General features: G+C 38.7%; 1 protein-coding gene across 1 annotated transcript in view; it reads left to right on the top strand.

Moving 5' to 3' along the window:
• Window positions 1–16,669, top strand: part of trip4 (thyroid hormone receptor interactor 4) — an 84,406-nt gene that overhangs the window by 30,966 nt on the left and 36,771 nt on the right. Inside the window, exon 12 of the mRNA XM_028575691.1 lies at window positions 2,396–2,498. Within this exon, the coding sequence (XP_028431492.1) occupies window positions 2,396–2,498 (103 nt within the window). The remainder of the gene's footprint in view (window positions 1–2,395; window positions 2,499–16,669) is intronic.

Genomic DNA, 16,669 nt, shown 5'->3' with positions numbered 1-16,669 from the left:
CCACTCTGACTACATTAGATCATTCCTGATGAATATGGAGGGCTTTAGCAAACCTGCTTGTCACACAACCACAATGTTTCATGCCCTTTTGATTAACATGGAATGGAAACAATTAGGTGGGGGAGGTAGTGAAGCAGAGCAGCACATTCAACAGCTTTAAATGCTAATTAGCTAATGGAGGATGAAAGAGGCAGGCAACTGGCGGCGTTTCACATGAACACACTCAAACTCTGGCTGCAGCTATGCTCGTTTCATCTGAATTTAGCAAGACCACCACCATTTTGTCTTTTTGAGTACCTCAGACAATACAGCCATCTTGTGCAACGTCAGATTTGTTTTTGTAATCCTCTCAAATGAGGCTTAGCTCATCTTTTCAAGAAGTGCCTCATGTTACTTTCCTCATGTTGAATCATCTCTTATTCACACTTTTAATCACTACTTCTGTCTTCTCTTCTTAGTTATTGTTGCCTTTCTTTTCCCAGCACTTTTTATACAGTATGATTGCCCTATAGAAATATTCACTGGTCTCAACAGTTCACAGGATTGATCTTTACATTGTAGGATGAAATGCATGTCCCCTCTGGCTAGTTGATAAAAGGTATTCCTTCTTTATAATCTGAGGAGTAAATTGCTACAGTGGGACACTGGTTCCTCAGTTGTTATCTCAGACTCAGTATGTATTGGAGTAGACAGGGATTGTCCAAAGTTTTTCTACGTTTTTCTTACTGTCAACACAAACATACATTCACAATGATCAAATTGCAAATCCTCACATTTCTGTTGACTATTTGATTAGTCGACTAATTTCTTTAGCACTAAAGTGATATCAGGCTTTAGCTACACAGTCAAAAGTAAGACCGTAAGATTAAGTCATTGTTGGTTTTAAAAGTATCTGTGGAGCTTTTGACCACTATTAGTGCGACCGAGCGATTGTTTTAAGAGTGTCTCTGTTTTGGTTGTTCTCCTGCATGTTCCCAAGAATGCACACGCACAAGCATATGGCAGACGCGATGCACTTTCCTGCCAATGGTTTCGCACTTCACGAGATGGTTTAACGCCGAATGTAAACAGAAACTTTGTTTACAAAAAAAAAAAACTCCACATGGCACCTTTTAATCTTTTCATGGGATTTGATGAGGATAAGAAAAATATAGAACATAGCCAGCCTTATCCCATAACACTACATTTCTGGACTCACAACCTTCATCTTGTTTAAACTGATACTAGATCATATCTAGCTTCAAGGGCTGTCAGGGCAATTGTCTCTCTTGGAGACAGCATACTTGACTGGGAGACCTAATTTAATTGGAATCACTGTGCCATTTGGAAGGAGGAATCAAGGGGCTCTTTTAGGGTCCCCACCAAAGACTTTTTACATATTTTATCACTCACCATCCGACATGGACTGTAATCTGAAATAAACATCTCTCTCTATCATCTCTCCCCAGTTTGTCAGGGACCATACAGATGGATTGCAGACTCTGTTGATTTCCCTTTTTAAAGCCCCAAATTTGTCACAACCTTCAGTGCTCCTTTGAGAAAGATAGAGAGACTGTGAATAAGTGAGGGGCGAGAAGCATGCTGTCATGAAAAGAGCTGCTTCCTGGCTGGCTAGATGCAATCATGGGCACTATCTGATAGCGCCGCAGGAAATTGGATGAGCTGAGAGCCGTTGGCTGCCAGTGATGGGAAAGATGACTCCTTTGTCACTGTGTCAGTCAATTCCATACTCTCACCTGAGAGACCAATCAATAACACGGAGGGGGCTGGAGAGGTTTTCTCTTGTCCCTAGGCCTCTGTATGCTGTGGGCTGCTGTCAGTTGTGTGCTGTAAAACATCCTCTCCATTAGAGGGATGAGGTATGGCGTGTTATATGCTACGCATAAATATGTCATGGATGTGGTTAAATGCGATGTATTTCTGTAGATTTCGAACTAAGCTTTTAAAAAATGATGACGTGTTGGAAGTGAACGGTTCTATGTGTAATTACTGGACGAACACACAAATGTTGTACCCATGGTCTTAACTATTGTATTTGTGTGATTCTTGACTTCTTGACAGTGTATATGTACATATCCACGTCTGGAAAAAATACTTTTGACGTCTTGGATTTTGGTGCTGGTTTAATCTTTGCAGCTCACAAGTGGTGCGACTGCTCTCATTAGCAACTGCATCATTAGTTGTGCAGTTACAGTGCATAAAACCCAGAAAGACTCCTACTGTAACTGTCAGTTGCTGTCTGGCCGTGTTACATCAGGCATGGGTGACATATCGCTTGATGAAGGTGTATAAACAGAGACACTCACTGAAAGATTGATTACCATGAGATTTAACATGCAAGTGTGTAGGATGATGCTAAACTGTTCTTTTCTTTCTTCCTCCTCCCCCCCTGCAGTTCCCTGATACCTGTGAGGAGTCTGCTTCCCCATTCGTCTTCATCTGCACCAACCCCCAGGAGCTGCTGGTGAAATTCCCCATGAAAGGGAAGCACAAGATCTGTAAGTCCCTACTTCTTTCATCTAAGGGGAATTGGAGTGGATGAAATTAGCCTGAACTAAGTATTTTTTTTATATTGAATAAATGATCAGCTTGTCCCCCTGTCATTGTGTGCACACACAGTGTGAAAGAGTGATAATGCTTGACACAGGGTCTGATTACTATATGTTCATTAATAAAAACAAAATTGCACACACAAACACACAAAGCGTTCTCCCACATACATATGTACAGATCCTCTCTGAGAGCTGTCTGTAAAGATGGGATTTTGCTGTCAGGTTGCCTGGGGGACAAGCCAGCCCTGGATGTGCAATGTTGTTGCTGTATTGTGTGATTTATAGTAGGACTCAAACACATTTTCTCTCTGCTGCCATAGCTGCTGCTGCTGCAAAATGATGTACCTGCAAGCTCTTTTGTTAATATTTCAAAACCCTCTAAAGACTTGAGAGGATTGGTTATGCAGCTGTGCCTCTTTCAGATCTTTTCCGATCAATAGAGAAGGCTTTTTTGAGCGGGTCATGATAAAATGTAGTAGGAAATGTGTCTTACTGAAATGAATACAATGACCTTGTCTCCATTTTTGTGAAAATGCGAGTACATTTAGCACAGTCATGACCAGTGAAGAGTAAAATCAAGTGCTTGTTGTATAGGATTCTAGCACGTCTTGAAAAATGTGTTGAATTTGATTTCTTGTTATAGAAGGTTTCAGAAGTCTCTGTTTTAGAGGTGGTCAATATGTTGCACTTTCCTGCTACACTAGGTTTGGATGGAAAAATCAGGCTACTCATGTACGCCTGTACTTTTATTTTAAAGTCTGAAATTGTTTATGCATTTCATTCTAACTGGCATAAACATGGTCTTGAATAAAAGGCTGAACTTGATGAAACATGCTGACACATTGTTACAGGCTTGCTGTCGTAGGCCCAGTGCGCACTGTGCGCTGTAGGGAAATCTGTACATTATTTAAACCTACAGTAGCTTGTGGTTTTATGAGTCAACAGCTTACTTTCTGTAAGCTGGTGAAATAAATATGGCTTTGTCGAACTTGCCCGTGGTAAATTGTTAACCATTAATAGGTTTTATAATTCATTTTTACAGTACCTTTTCCAGTTCAGTTGTGATAACTCAAAAGGTCTCAAAAAGAGACAAATACAGAACTTTGGAAACGGAAAACAGATTTGTTTCTAAGAAAAAACGATTAAACACAAAATGCTGTCTCAGACAAAGGAGAGGACTGGTTTGATAACCTCGCATTTATACCTTCCATAAAGAAATCATACTGGCAGTATCTTCAAGTAGGCATTTTGCATGTCATTGCCTGCTAAGAGATTTATTGGTACAATACAGTCTTCCAGCTTTGTTCCAGCTCTGGCTCTCACATGTGTGATTTGATGTATTTATTTTCAGCCAAACATACACACACACCATCACACAACTTAGTAGTGCAGCTACCATTGGTGACTGCTGTTCTTATTTTACTTAAATGTACAGTTAAAGCCTAAGATTAGCAAAAAGAAATCTTTGAATAATATAAAATCATTGATATACTCCAAAAAATGGATACAGGCACCAGTTAATAATTCTGTACATACACTACATACTTGTAATTTAAGAACCTGTGAAAAATTTTTTGTTATTGGGGTCTGATTACATAAATGAAATCAAATAAAAAAAAGTATGTCCCAATATCACAAATATGTAAAATAATGTATTTGTTATGCACCAAAATAGGCTATTTGTTTATAATACACATCTTACCTCCCATGCCATCCCATTGCATTATGGCTTCATTCTGTGCATGTGTACAGCTTTTTATACATTGCATTCCAGGGCTCGACATTAAGGCTTGTCCGCTTGTCCGGGACAAGTGGAGTTTTTGTAGGGCAAGTGGAAGAGAAATTTACTTGCCCCACTGGACAAGTTAAAACTCAAACAAAATAAAATGCCATGTTAGTTCACGTTATGTGCCACTCATTACGTCTATGTTACCGATTTGAAACAAAACATTTTTTCCCCCGCAATCCCGGGCAGCGGACCCAGCGGTAGTCTGTCAGCGGGCCGCTAACGTTAGACCCAGCCCGCTGTTCAGCTCGTTCTCTGTAAGCAATGCAGCATGAAAGCACGGCGAACCTGCCGGTGTTAGTTAGCTAACGTTAGCTTGCTAACTCCGCCTTAACGTTACCTCCTTGCCACATCGTTGACAGAAAACGAGAGACCCGGTGCTAATACGGCACCGGTGCCTTAACGACCGTTATCTACCGGACCGAATTGCAACGCAGATTTCGGTGCCACTGAAATGCCTGCGCTTCTCTCTGATGCTCCGAAAACGGACGAGGGAACCTAAACATCGCCGCATGTCATGCTAGTTAACACTACACTTGGCAGCAGGTAACGTTAGCCTATCGTTAGCTAGCAGCTAGAGTAAACACGGTTAAAATGCTGACAGCTAAACGGTGTAAAAGTGTGTCTGTCTGTATTTCACTGGAGAGGAACGTATGACGTTGTAGCTGCTGTTGTCGGAAAAACACAGATGTTGCGTTCACTTGAAATTGGCCTCGCCATACTCGTGCTGCAAGTTGTTGTAAAATACCCTTTTCCCATCCAGTGGTCGTTTTTGCCGTTCTATAATGTCGTTTTTTTGTGCTCCTTTTTGAAACAAATAAATAAATAACATGCAGATTAAATATCAGGTAATAATCAACTATAAAGTAGATACATCTTTTAAAGGATCTCTAAATCAGCCTCTGCTGGGTAGAAATTAGTGAAATTGTATAAAAAAATAGTTAACACCAACATTTAGTGGCAAAATCCATTGTTATGTCCACAAAATTATTTTAGATATAGTATACGTTCAAGTTTAAGTCACCTACGTCTGGTCAAAATATTGACTTAGTATCTCAGAATATAAACTAAGAATCTCAAAGTCATGAGAAAATGTTAAATATTGCTTTAGAATCTCAAAATATTGACTTAGTATCTCAATATACTGACTTAGTAACTCAGAATATTGACTAAGAATCTCAAACCAATGAGAACATTTAAAATATTGACTTACAATCTCAATAAATTGACTCAACATCTCAAAGTATCGACTTAGTATCTCAATATATTGACTTAGTAACTTAGAATATTGACTAGGAATCTGAAAGTAATGACAAACTTTAAAATACTGACTGCACACCGGCGTGCAACATATCACTTTGTACTATGAAGTCTGGAGATCCTTTTTTCTTGTTGAATGGGAAATCTATTGTTGGGACACGTTTGTTTCTACTGTTTCAACTGAATTTTATTAATGCTGATAGTGTTTGGATGCTTTCAACAGTTTGTTCGAATTCTGCATTAGCAAAACAATTTTTTTTTTATAAAATGATGACTCTTTACGCGGACAAGTGACTTTTGTGCATGGACAAGTGAAACGTAAATGTACTTGTCCGAAGGACAAGTGCCTCAAAAAGTTAATTCTTTTGTCATGTAGTGTGCATTGATCACAACATGCTCCCTGCTGTACACATTAGCCTGGTATTTGGTTACCCTGACCCACTGGACCTACACAGTCCAGCCTGTCTTGTTCTTCTGTCACCAGCTAGCCTTTCACCATCTCACTCTCTTGCTCTCTTGCCCCATCTTCCACCTAAATTCCCAGTGTGTCTCATGGGTCAAGGCATTGCTGCTCATCTTACTCAAGTATTTTTTGCTCCCCCAGCAGCTTACATCGACCGTTACATAGATCCGTTTGTCACTGGCATTGCCAACCATCTCGTGCCTCATAAGAATGAGAAAAAAAAGGATACAGTTCCCTGCTTTTTTTTCATTTCTTTTAGCGGACTATGTGCTTTATTACATAACGTGCCCAATTGTTTTGTGTGTGTGTGTGTGTATGTGTTTTAAATTTAAGCTTAACTCTTGCCAAAATGCAAGTGAATGTACCCGAGTGAATGTACCCGAGTCAAACTTTCGTTTAAAAGCATAATTAGGACGGAAGCGCCACTTTTAAGATTTACCGTATGGTCGTTTTCGGTCAAATGGCCTTTTGAATGGGAGTGCTAGGGGCACTACTATGATTACATCAAAATCACTATTTTTTTAAACCCTAAGAAGGCTCGACACAACATGAAACTTTGCTCCAAGCATCACCAGGGGCTCTACACATGAACTCCAGCATTGAGAACATTGTTTGTGTACACAGAGTTTACTAAAAAAGGTTTTGAACGTCTCACTTTAGCAGTTGTTGTTTACGCTATGCGCCATCATGTCAGTCAAAAAGTGTCAATCTCTGAATGCGAATGAACGGACTCCATAGGAAGAAATGTCATTCTTATATGAGGCTCCTATTTCAACTACAAGGTCAATATTGTTTTTCACTAACGACAAAACAACAAATTAGCCGTGCATTTATATGGAACTAAGCCGCAGGAGCTTTCCATCTTTACTCTCCTCCGTTACGTTGCATTCGGAGATAGACTATTTTTGACTGGCAAGATGGCGGCGAGCGGACACAACAACTGCTAAAGTGAGTTGTTAAAACCTTTCTTTTTAGTAAACTCTGTGTACACAAATGGAAAATACATGATTCCGGCGGAATTTCCTACAGCACCGGAGCAGTCCCGGAAGTGGAACGCGAAGGATATAGACTAGCTAGTAAGTAACAACGACGAGCCTTGATAGGACAAAGTATCAGGCTGACAAATGTAAGCTCAAATTTTAGTCCTGGTTTATTATTTATTTACATCTCCATTAGCCGTTACCTTGGCAACAACTACTCTTCTTGGGGTCCATATACTGTACAATTCAAATCCTTACACATAACTGCTATAATCCCCATCCTCTAAGTGAGTGTTACACTTACACCAACACAATAACCTCAAACCAAACAGTTAATATGTAAAACACTAAGTTGAACATTAATCTGTTTGTTTGCCAACCAGTTGCGACTATCTTCACTCGCCACTTTGGTTCTTCTGCATTTTGTGCTTGGTAATTTGCAGCTTCTTATGTTTTTATATTATTGGGAATTGTTTAGATTTGTCTGACTGGCAAGTTAAACAAATGAGCTGAGAGCGGCATAATGCTGCAGTCTAGCGTGTCGTTTTTTTGTAGGATCAGCAGTTCTAGCAGACGCTTGGCTTTACTGGCAGTGTAGTAACATTGCATATTACTGCATGGAAGCTTGAAAGGAAGGGAAAGTGAGCACACCCACATATAGATGAACATTAGTGGATGCATTTTGCATTGATCAAATAATGTGGTGCTTGTGCTCTCTCCAGACAGTTTTACAGTTGGCTTTGTAGATCATATGCTAGGCTATGCTCGATGCAGGTTGATCAGTCATTACCCTGTGGAGGAGTATGTGACATTTAAAATGGCATACAGCCAAGGCTCACTCCCTGTAATAAGGGATGTGCATTATGGTTAATGGTCACCTCGTGTGCATGTGCTAAAGGTCAGTCTGGGTGTTGAAAGCTATTTGGCTCTCTGACATGAACCTGCATTTCCCTTTTCTCTTCCTTAAAGCTATCCTTCACTTGCCGCATGTTTGTAATAGCCTGACATCCTCCGTATGATGTGGCTATGTACACACAGCTAGTGTGTACATAGGCTTTGTACACACAGCTAGTGTGTACATAGCCACATGGTAAAAGTGAAACACAAATCCTATACAACTGTACTTGCTAGCTTAAATACAAAATGCCATACCTGCTCTTCAACCTTCAAAATATTTTTAAAGAATAGTTCTACCTTTTTAAGCTCTATTTCTCGTAAAAGTGCCAAAATCACTGGACCTTGTTGAAAACAAATAGGGCTGAAACGATTCCTCGAGTAGCTAGAATAATTTGATTACTAAAAAACCTCAATGCAAAATGATTTGTCTCAAAGCTTTGTTTAATCAATGTTACCAACGTTGTATCGCTCACGGTGTTTCCGCACGGATGATTATTACTGTCGCACACCGGGCTGCCGCTGCTGGCGACACATGCCATGAAGACTGACGGCGCGGATTACAAAATGAAGAACGAGCGTAAGTGGTGAGGGGCTAAGAGAAGAGACAGGCTGGAGAAAACGACAGAAAGTGTCCAAAGTTTGGAATCCGTTCAAACGTAATTAAAACGAAAACTCTGTACAGTGTGTCTACTGCAAAATGGAACTAGCTTACCACAATAATAGCACGACGTCAATGCTTCAGCATCTCAACAGAAAACATTGAGTCTAACTTAATCCTCCATTCCACGAAGCGGACCCGACAAAAGTAAATCGGAGTCGTATGGACGATGAAACTACACCAAACACAACAACTACCAAAAACAAAGAAAATACGTAGTGGTGACCCCAATTTGATCTAAAGAGCCGACTTGTTGACTATCCCTTCTGAAAAACAGCTGACTGTTGCGCACCATTTTCTCTCACTCTCTCTCTTCACAGAGAAACAGTTGATCAATGATCTACTAGCATTTATAAGTGTAACAGAGCTGTGTAGCACTGTAATCAAATATATAAATGAAAATAGGTTAAGTATAACTAATATTTACATATATGCCTATATACCATATATATCAGTCTCAAGTTGAAACTTGTAGTTCTGAAAGTTAAGTTGCTCAATTTAAGGTAATGTTTATGTATGTTTAATGTATGTCTTAGTTTGAGGTTGTTACTGTATTTCAGAAAATGTTTTCTTTAAAAACAATGTAATATGGCACTTAAATGCACTTAATATGTTTAGTTTTTTGAGAGATGATATTGTAAGCAATAAAAATTTTGCTTTTTCCAAAAATTATGCCAAACTATTGTATATTATTGTTCTTCAATAAAACAAAAGTATTTCTTATCCAATTAATCAATGGAATAATCGGTAGAATACTTGATTACTAAAATAATCAATAGCTGCAGCCCTAAAAACGAATAACTATAATTCTAAAGATGCAAACGCATTTAATGATATAAAACATAATCATAACCTTCATCAGACCATAACAACAGATTTTTAACATTATGGAGAGGTTGGTTTTTCTTGGTCAGTGGACAGTTCATTATCTTGTAGCATGCAGGGTTTCATGACTGAAATTTCTGTGCCCCACACTGAACCTCAAACCAGTTGGAGGCATCACAATTAGCCACCAAACATGTTTAATTTTAGGACTGGAATCTGAACAAGATCCTGTAGTCTGGGGGAGATCTGAGCTACAGTAATCAATTCAATGTGTGATGGCGAGGTAGGTAGTTTGTTCCCTACATAAGCTATTCCACTTTGTTATCTTTAACTGAATTTATTTGGGCTTAACTTTCAATTTTTCCAAGTATTTGTAGAATCACTGTCCAGCTCAACTTAAATTGGTAGACGTCATGCTGGGACTATTGTCGCGGAACAAGCCTGTAGCTGCTACTTGATGTTCTAAAGAACAAAGCATTAAGTAACCTGAGAATTATGTTTGACCTTCCTATAATGATGCTCCGAAGAATTAAAATCCTATTGCTTCCAAGCATGAAGGGTGGATACCCAGAGTAATGTTCCATTAAATAGCTTTAAGCCTTGTTTAAAGAGTGCTCAACCAGCAAGAAAAAGAAACGTGGTAATCTCTTGTACAAGCACTTCTATATTCAACTGACTAAAGCACTGAATTAGTCGAAGGAGAGCAGAACAGTTCAAGTATTCAAAATGTGGTTGATACGCTCAAGGCATCTAATGCCTTTTATAACATTTTGGGATAATTTGGCAAGCTTCTAAATAATGCTAATAGATATGGCTGGAAATGTTATCACAATAAAAAATTCTGCTCTGTAGTGTGCATTTGTTTGATAAAAATTCATCCATTATAGAAACAAAACAGAATGTTCTTTAACAGCTTTTAAAGCAATAAAGGTCATTCCCAGCTCTTCACTCATTTTGATGCTGAACGTATAACTTGTGATATTACATATGAATTTAGTGAGTGCTTGGTGAGTACTGGCTTATCTTTCTCTATAAAGATTAGTCACTCTGATGGCTCTCCAGCAGATATGAAAGAGCTCTCTTTTGCTGAGGTTGGATCCAACTACAGGGAAGAAAGTCATGGATATAATTGTTAAGATGAGAAATTCCGTTCCAGCTGCAGGTCATGATAAGATCTTTTTATTTCTACTAGCACAAGTCATTGACATATACTATAATCTCAAAATCACTGGAGACTGGAGTCATTTCAAAGGACCTCAAGGTTGACAAAGCAGCTCTCCTGTCTGCCCAAGGCGCCAACATCATCTTCTTCCACTTTAGATTATCTATTGTCATGTACAGCAGAATTCAGCTATGTTTTAACAGCCATTCAAGCAGTTATCAACAGCAAACACTTTTTGGAATATTCCTACACTTTACCATTTTTTTGCAACCTACTGTATATAATAATGTTTTATTATCTATACAACTTAGCTCTTCCAGTATCACATTTTTGAAAACTGTATTACCATGCATTTTTGTAGATTGCTGAGCATGAATGGAAATATGTACTCTTGATATGTTATATTGTTTTAGATATCATGAGAAATTGAGTTGTCCTTTACCATTACTGATGGACAGCCTTAACAGCCAAGTCAACTGCTTAAACATACATGCTATTAGTTGTAAATTGTAAAGCTCTAAGAAAACAATGGGCTGGGTAATCAAGGACCAATCGCACCAAGTGGATGTTAGTGAATGACACTGGAGCTGCAATTTACAGTATTTGTAAGGCAAGGCAAGTTTATTAATATAGTGCAGTTCAGACACAAAGGCAATTCAAAGTGTTTGCTTCGGCATACAAAACATGAAACAGAATAAGACAATTCATGAAAGAGAAAATATGATAGATAAAGATTTGTATGTAACCACTTTAAATGACCTTGGAAGACAACTTTGTTTTAAGTTTTAAGCCTTGATTTAAAAGAACAAAGAGTTGGGGCAGACCTCAAGTTTTCTAGAAGTTTATTTCAGATCTTTGCTGCATAGAAACTGAAAGCTGCTTCTGCGTGTTTGGTTCTGTAATACTAATCCACACAAATACATATGATACAGCAACACATAGTAACTTAAGGTTTTCACCAGTAGCTACTGTATGCTTGTCTCATGACTTGTTTCCGTGTGCTCTGTTAAAAAATGCAGGCCACTGAAATCCAGTACAATTCACTCATTAAGCACCCTTATGGGACTTGCTTGAAGAAAAATAATCTATATTTACTTGTTCCTGTGTAAGTGCCACGTACCAAGGGACTAGTGAGTATATATCACTTATAAATGATTTTGTTTGTTATGCATTCAACATCTGTACACATTGCACTTCAAGCTCTCTTTTCAATATCATTTGCATTTTCCACGCATACATTATTAAGCTGTTGCAATATGTATGTAGGCTTTTATCCCTCGGGTTGCGCCACATATGGAAATAACGCAATATATTCAGAGTGAAAATATTGCAGTTGAATTTTGCTCCACTAACCATCGGCTGCACTGTTACCTTGTGATTACCTCTTTGTTTTATGTGTGAAATCGCAGCACCATGGGATCGCAAATAGAGAAAGCCAATTACCTAACAAATGTCCACCTTCTCTCCTGGGGTGGTCATGATTATTTTTTTTCCCTCTATTTCTTCCCTGTGCTCTTCCTCTGTCATCCACTGCTGGGAGACAGAAAGAGGTTAGAGCGACGGAAGTCCTTTTTTGGTTATTTATTCATGGATTTTCCATTTAATATTCATGCTTTTTTCAGGACTATCTGGGTGCAGAGGAGAATTTCTGCCTCGGAGGCGGCCGGGGCCAAAAATCAGGTTTCAGCTCCAATGAGCCCAGCGGATGAGAGAGAGAGAGAGAGAGAGAGATAGAGAGGGAACAAGAGAGCGGGGTTTCATGTGTTCTCTAGTAATTTAGAGGCATGCCTTGAAGGTGACAGGCTGTGTTTATTACTGATCTGTCAGCCGGTTAATGGGGAGAGGAGAAGAGAGAGGAGAGAGCTGAGCTGTCGAGCAGAGACCAGAGCACACAGGCATGGGACTAAGAAGGAGCCCCAAGCAATAAACTTTGCCATACTAGATGTGCTTGTCCTTACAGATTTACAGACAACACACAACACTCCTGCATGCTGAATTGCATTCACTGGAAACCAAAGTAATCTGTATCAAATTTAGTATCTTGCTGTATTGTTATGAAAATAGGTATTTTTGGATGAACAAACATTAACTGAAAGGACATTCTCTAACCTATATTTGACATACTGTAGTTTCTTAAGCAAATTATACTTTCTGCATCCACGGGGCTGCGTACATTTCATCACCTGCCCATGTCTGCGAGAGTCTGCACGGCCCCAAATTTATCACTTTGCGTACTGTACACAAATATTGTGTGCGCACATCCGTGTATACAGGCAGAAAGGCTGAAACTGCTTCTTCGGGCTGCATGCAGGAGAACGTGAAAATGCAGTTCTGTGGTTCAGTTCATACTTGCATAATAGAAAATAATGTGCTGTCCTACATGGAAGTAAATCTGATCTGTTGATTCAACAAAGAGGTGTGCCCCAGGGCTCAACACTGGGACTACTTCTTTTCTTTGTTTATGTAAATAATTTATCATCAATTTTCAATAACTATTGTGTTCCACTTTATGCTGATGACACTGTCATATATACATCTAAACCTGATCTACCACAAATTCAAGCTTCTCTTCAGTCTGACTTCAAAAGCTTACAAGATTGGTGTTTACATAATAAATTGATAAAACAAAAAAAAGTCCTATACTATTATCTTTCATACCAGACAGAAACTGAAATCCAAACCTGGTTCCTGTGTTATAACCTGTTATATATCATCTGCATGAATTTGATGATATTATATATATTGGTTTATGGCTTGATTCTGAACTTTCATGAATGAACTTTGGAATCAGTGTTTTACATTGATCTCGAAATTGCTTCACGTGCAGCGTATGAAACTTGCCTCTCAACTTATACTTATGATTCTTGACTATAGTGATGTTTATCAAAAGTAAGTAAGTATAAGTATTTAAATCAGACCTTTTTCCACTTAACACAGCATATAATAGACTCTGAAGATTTGTTCTTGGATGTCCTTTTCTCACTCATCACTTTACAATATATGATGCACTTAAATGTCTATCTCTAAGTGTTAGAAGAAGCGATGGGGACTCGAGTCTGAGACTCATTGGGGAATATACATTGGGAAAACGTATGACGAGCTGCATGTCCCCTGCCCTTTGCCATAATGTGCAGTGTAACGCATGCGCTATGCCTTATGTGCGTGCACTCACATATACAAAAATGCATTGACGATGGCGACACCAAATCCTCTCGGAATTGTGCCTTTTTGTCATTAGTTTTGCTTTCAATAATTTTGTAAACGGTGGCAGTAAGCGAACAGCTACATGCAAGGTAGACAAATAATGTACCTGTTGAAATAGGATCAATTTCAATAATTGGTATGTTTAAGCATGCCCTGTCTTCTCACTTTAAGATGGACTACCATTGTTATCAATGATGTTGTCATTCGTTATACCTACTAATAATATCTAATGTTAAACCTGATTGTTTATCTACTATTGGCCATTTTGGCCACCTAGTGGTTGTAATGTTTTGTATGTTGTATGTACATTGCCGTATTGATAATTGTATTTATTTATTTATTTTTATTTTTTCTGTCACTCCTCTTGTCGTTAATGATTGTGTTATATGTTGGGACCCCCTCGAAAATGAGATGATAGTACATCAATGGGTTTATCCTCATAAACAATTTTGAACACATAACACCCTTCTATGTGTAGATTCACAGAGGAGTTAACCTAAATCTTCAGAAATGCATCACAAAACTCAAAGTCATGTCCACGTCTATTTTGGACTAAATCTAGTCCTCTACATATCAAAAAAATAGTCCCCCACTGGCATCTTAACTACAGATTTAGTAGAAATCAACTTACACTTGGTTACGTTTCCATACAGAAAAAGCACATGAATTGAGATTATGAGGGAATTAATTGTTACCTTTGTCATGGAGGTGATGGTGTTATCAGGATATCTTATCAGGATAACAGATTCCAATACAATTTGGTGAAAGAGCAAGTGATTAGTTTTTGGTGCAGATAAAGATCCAGGGCATATCTAGGATTTTGTTCAGGGATGTCTTAACATTTCAAAATACACTAGATTGAACATGTTCTGGCATAAGTTCTGTATCCCATGATTATCATTGTGTATTTTGATTTAGATCTAGATCAGATGCAGATTTAGATACATTTTTACCATTAAAATGATGTTTGTTTGTTTTTTGTACTGTGTAGCCTTGACAGAGACATGCTCTGCCTAAGAGCTTTGAGTAGTATTTGATTGCACTTGAGCCCAGAGGTCTTATCAGCTGCCCTGGTAATGAAACCTCTTGGTTTTCCATCTCAGTAAAGGGTGAAAAGCCTGTGTGAAGAAATTGCTCTTTGTAGTAGCAATAGATTTGTCTTTCCTTATCTCAACTAAGCATTGTTGCCTTTATCAGTCACCATTACAAAATCCGTATCAGTCAGCATTTTACGTATAAGTGCTTTCTTTATTGTCACATTTACTGCATTAATAGCATGCCTTCTGCGAATTCTATTAAGTTGTTATTTAATGTAATGCAATTATCGGCTGTTACAGAGCTTCTTATGTACATGTCTACATGGTGATCTGGTCTAAACAGATATCCGTCTTTGTGTTATCTGATGCCAGAGAGGGTTCTACTCCTGATGTTAAAATTGATTTTGTCTTTAGGAATATACCGTGGATGAAAGTGTAGCAAGGGGAGTAATGCCTGTTTCATGCACTCAGCTCAGTGGATTTTAAAAACATTGGCTTTGGAACCAAATTATTTCTGTGGCACAAGTGATCTTTTTTCATATGCAGGCTTGGGCCCATTATAGTTGCTTTTTTATTTTTTACCTCAGGCTTATAAAGTGCACAGATAATCATTCATTCCCAGTGTATCCTGATCCAGGGTTTGAACATTTATTATAAATATGTAGCTCTTTAACACATACACACATATATGTGCAAACACAAAAACAGATTTTAACACATCTGGCTCTGTCTCTTTTGTGACTTTACCCTTATGTTGTTTGCCCTCAGCTTTCTGTTTTTATTCACACATTTCCTTTTGTTTTATTTCTATTTTGTCCATCTCTTCTCTCCCTCTGTTTTTGTCTCCATCCTAAGCCTGTCGGAGTAATCAATCTGGGTTGGCACTGAGAAGGGGGATGCAGACAGATGTGCTTTACGATGTGATCGATGTCCTTGATTAGTGAGAGATTACTCCACACTCTGTGTGTGTGTGTGTGTGTGTGTGTGTGTGTGCGCGTGTGTGTGCGCGTGCACACACGTGCATTCGACTGATTGGGAGAGGTCTGCTAGCTACACTGCCTCCTAGATTTTGTTAATTTGTCAATCAAGGATCAATAGGTAGATTATTTGCACAGTTCAAGAAGCTGACAGAGGTGAAGATGTTAAACTACACACAGCCGATGAGTCACATTATGTGGTTAAAAAGTGTCAGTGGATGTTTTTCCACCCAACTGCAACAGGAATTTTACAACAAAGTCTGAAATGTAACAAAAGGTCAGTACCTTGTGTAGCTTGGCTGATACTGAAATTTTTAAGCCATTGTATGAGGCTGTAGTTCCTTGTATTTTTTTTTTATTTTTTTTTTAGTTCGACAAACTCAATCAGGTTCGTTTTTTTATATCTGTCATTCAAGAATTTATTTGTATGCTATTGTTGGCCATATTTCAGAATGAAAACAACAAAAATACACTTACTAAGGAAATAGCGAGTGACATGGACTAAGTGTCAGGGAACGACCAGGAGACAGACTGGAGTAGTTAAACAGAGCTTTATTTCAATGATCCAAAACTGAGAACAGAGAGAACAGGCAGGAATCCGGCAGCAGAGTAGGTCAGGCTCAGAGCAGACAACAGGATACAGGTAAGGTAAACTTGGATGAACTAGACATACGTGAGCGGTCAGAGCGTCGTGTAGAAACGAGATTAGACAAAGAGTGTGTGTGGTTGTGCTGCTTATGTATGTGGTTGTTGATTAGCTGCAGGTGGTGAACGGAGGACGTGGCTTGATGAGGTGCAGGTGTGTGTAATTAGTACTGAGGGGACTGGGAGCGGCTGATCTGCGTGAGTGACGAGGAGTATGAATCAG

Source organism: Perca flavescens, chromosome 1, assembly GCF_004354835.1.
Source record: "Perca flavescens isolate YP-PL-M2 chromosome 1, PFLA_1.0, whole genome shotgun sequence".
Lineage (NCBI taxonomy): Eukaryota > Metazoa > Chordata > Actinopteri > Perciformes > Percidae > Perca > Perca flavescens.
The sequence above is the reverse complement of the archived record's forward strand: the minus strand, read 5'-3'. Positions and strand labels throughout refer to the sequence as shown.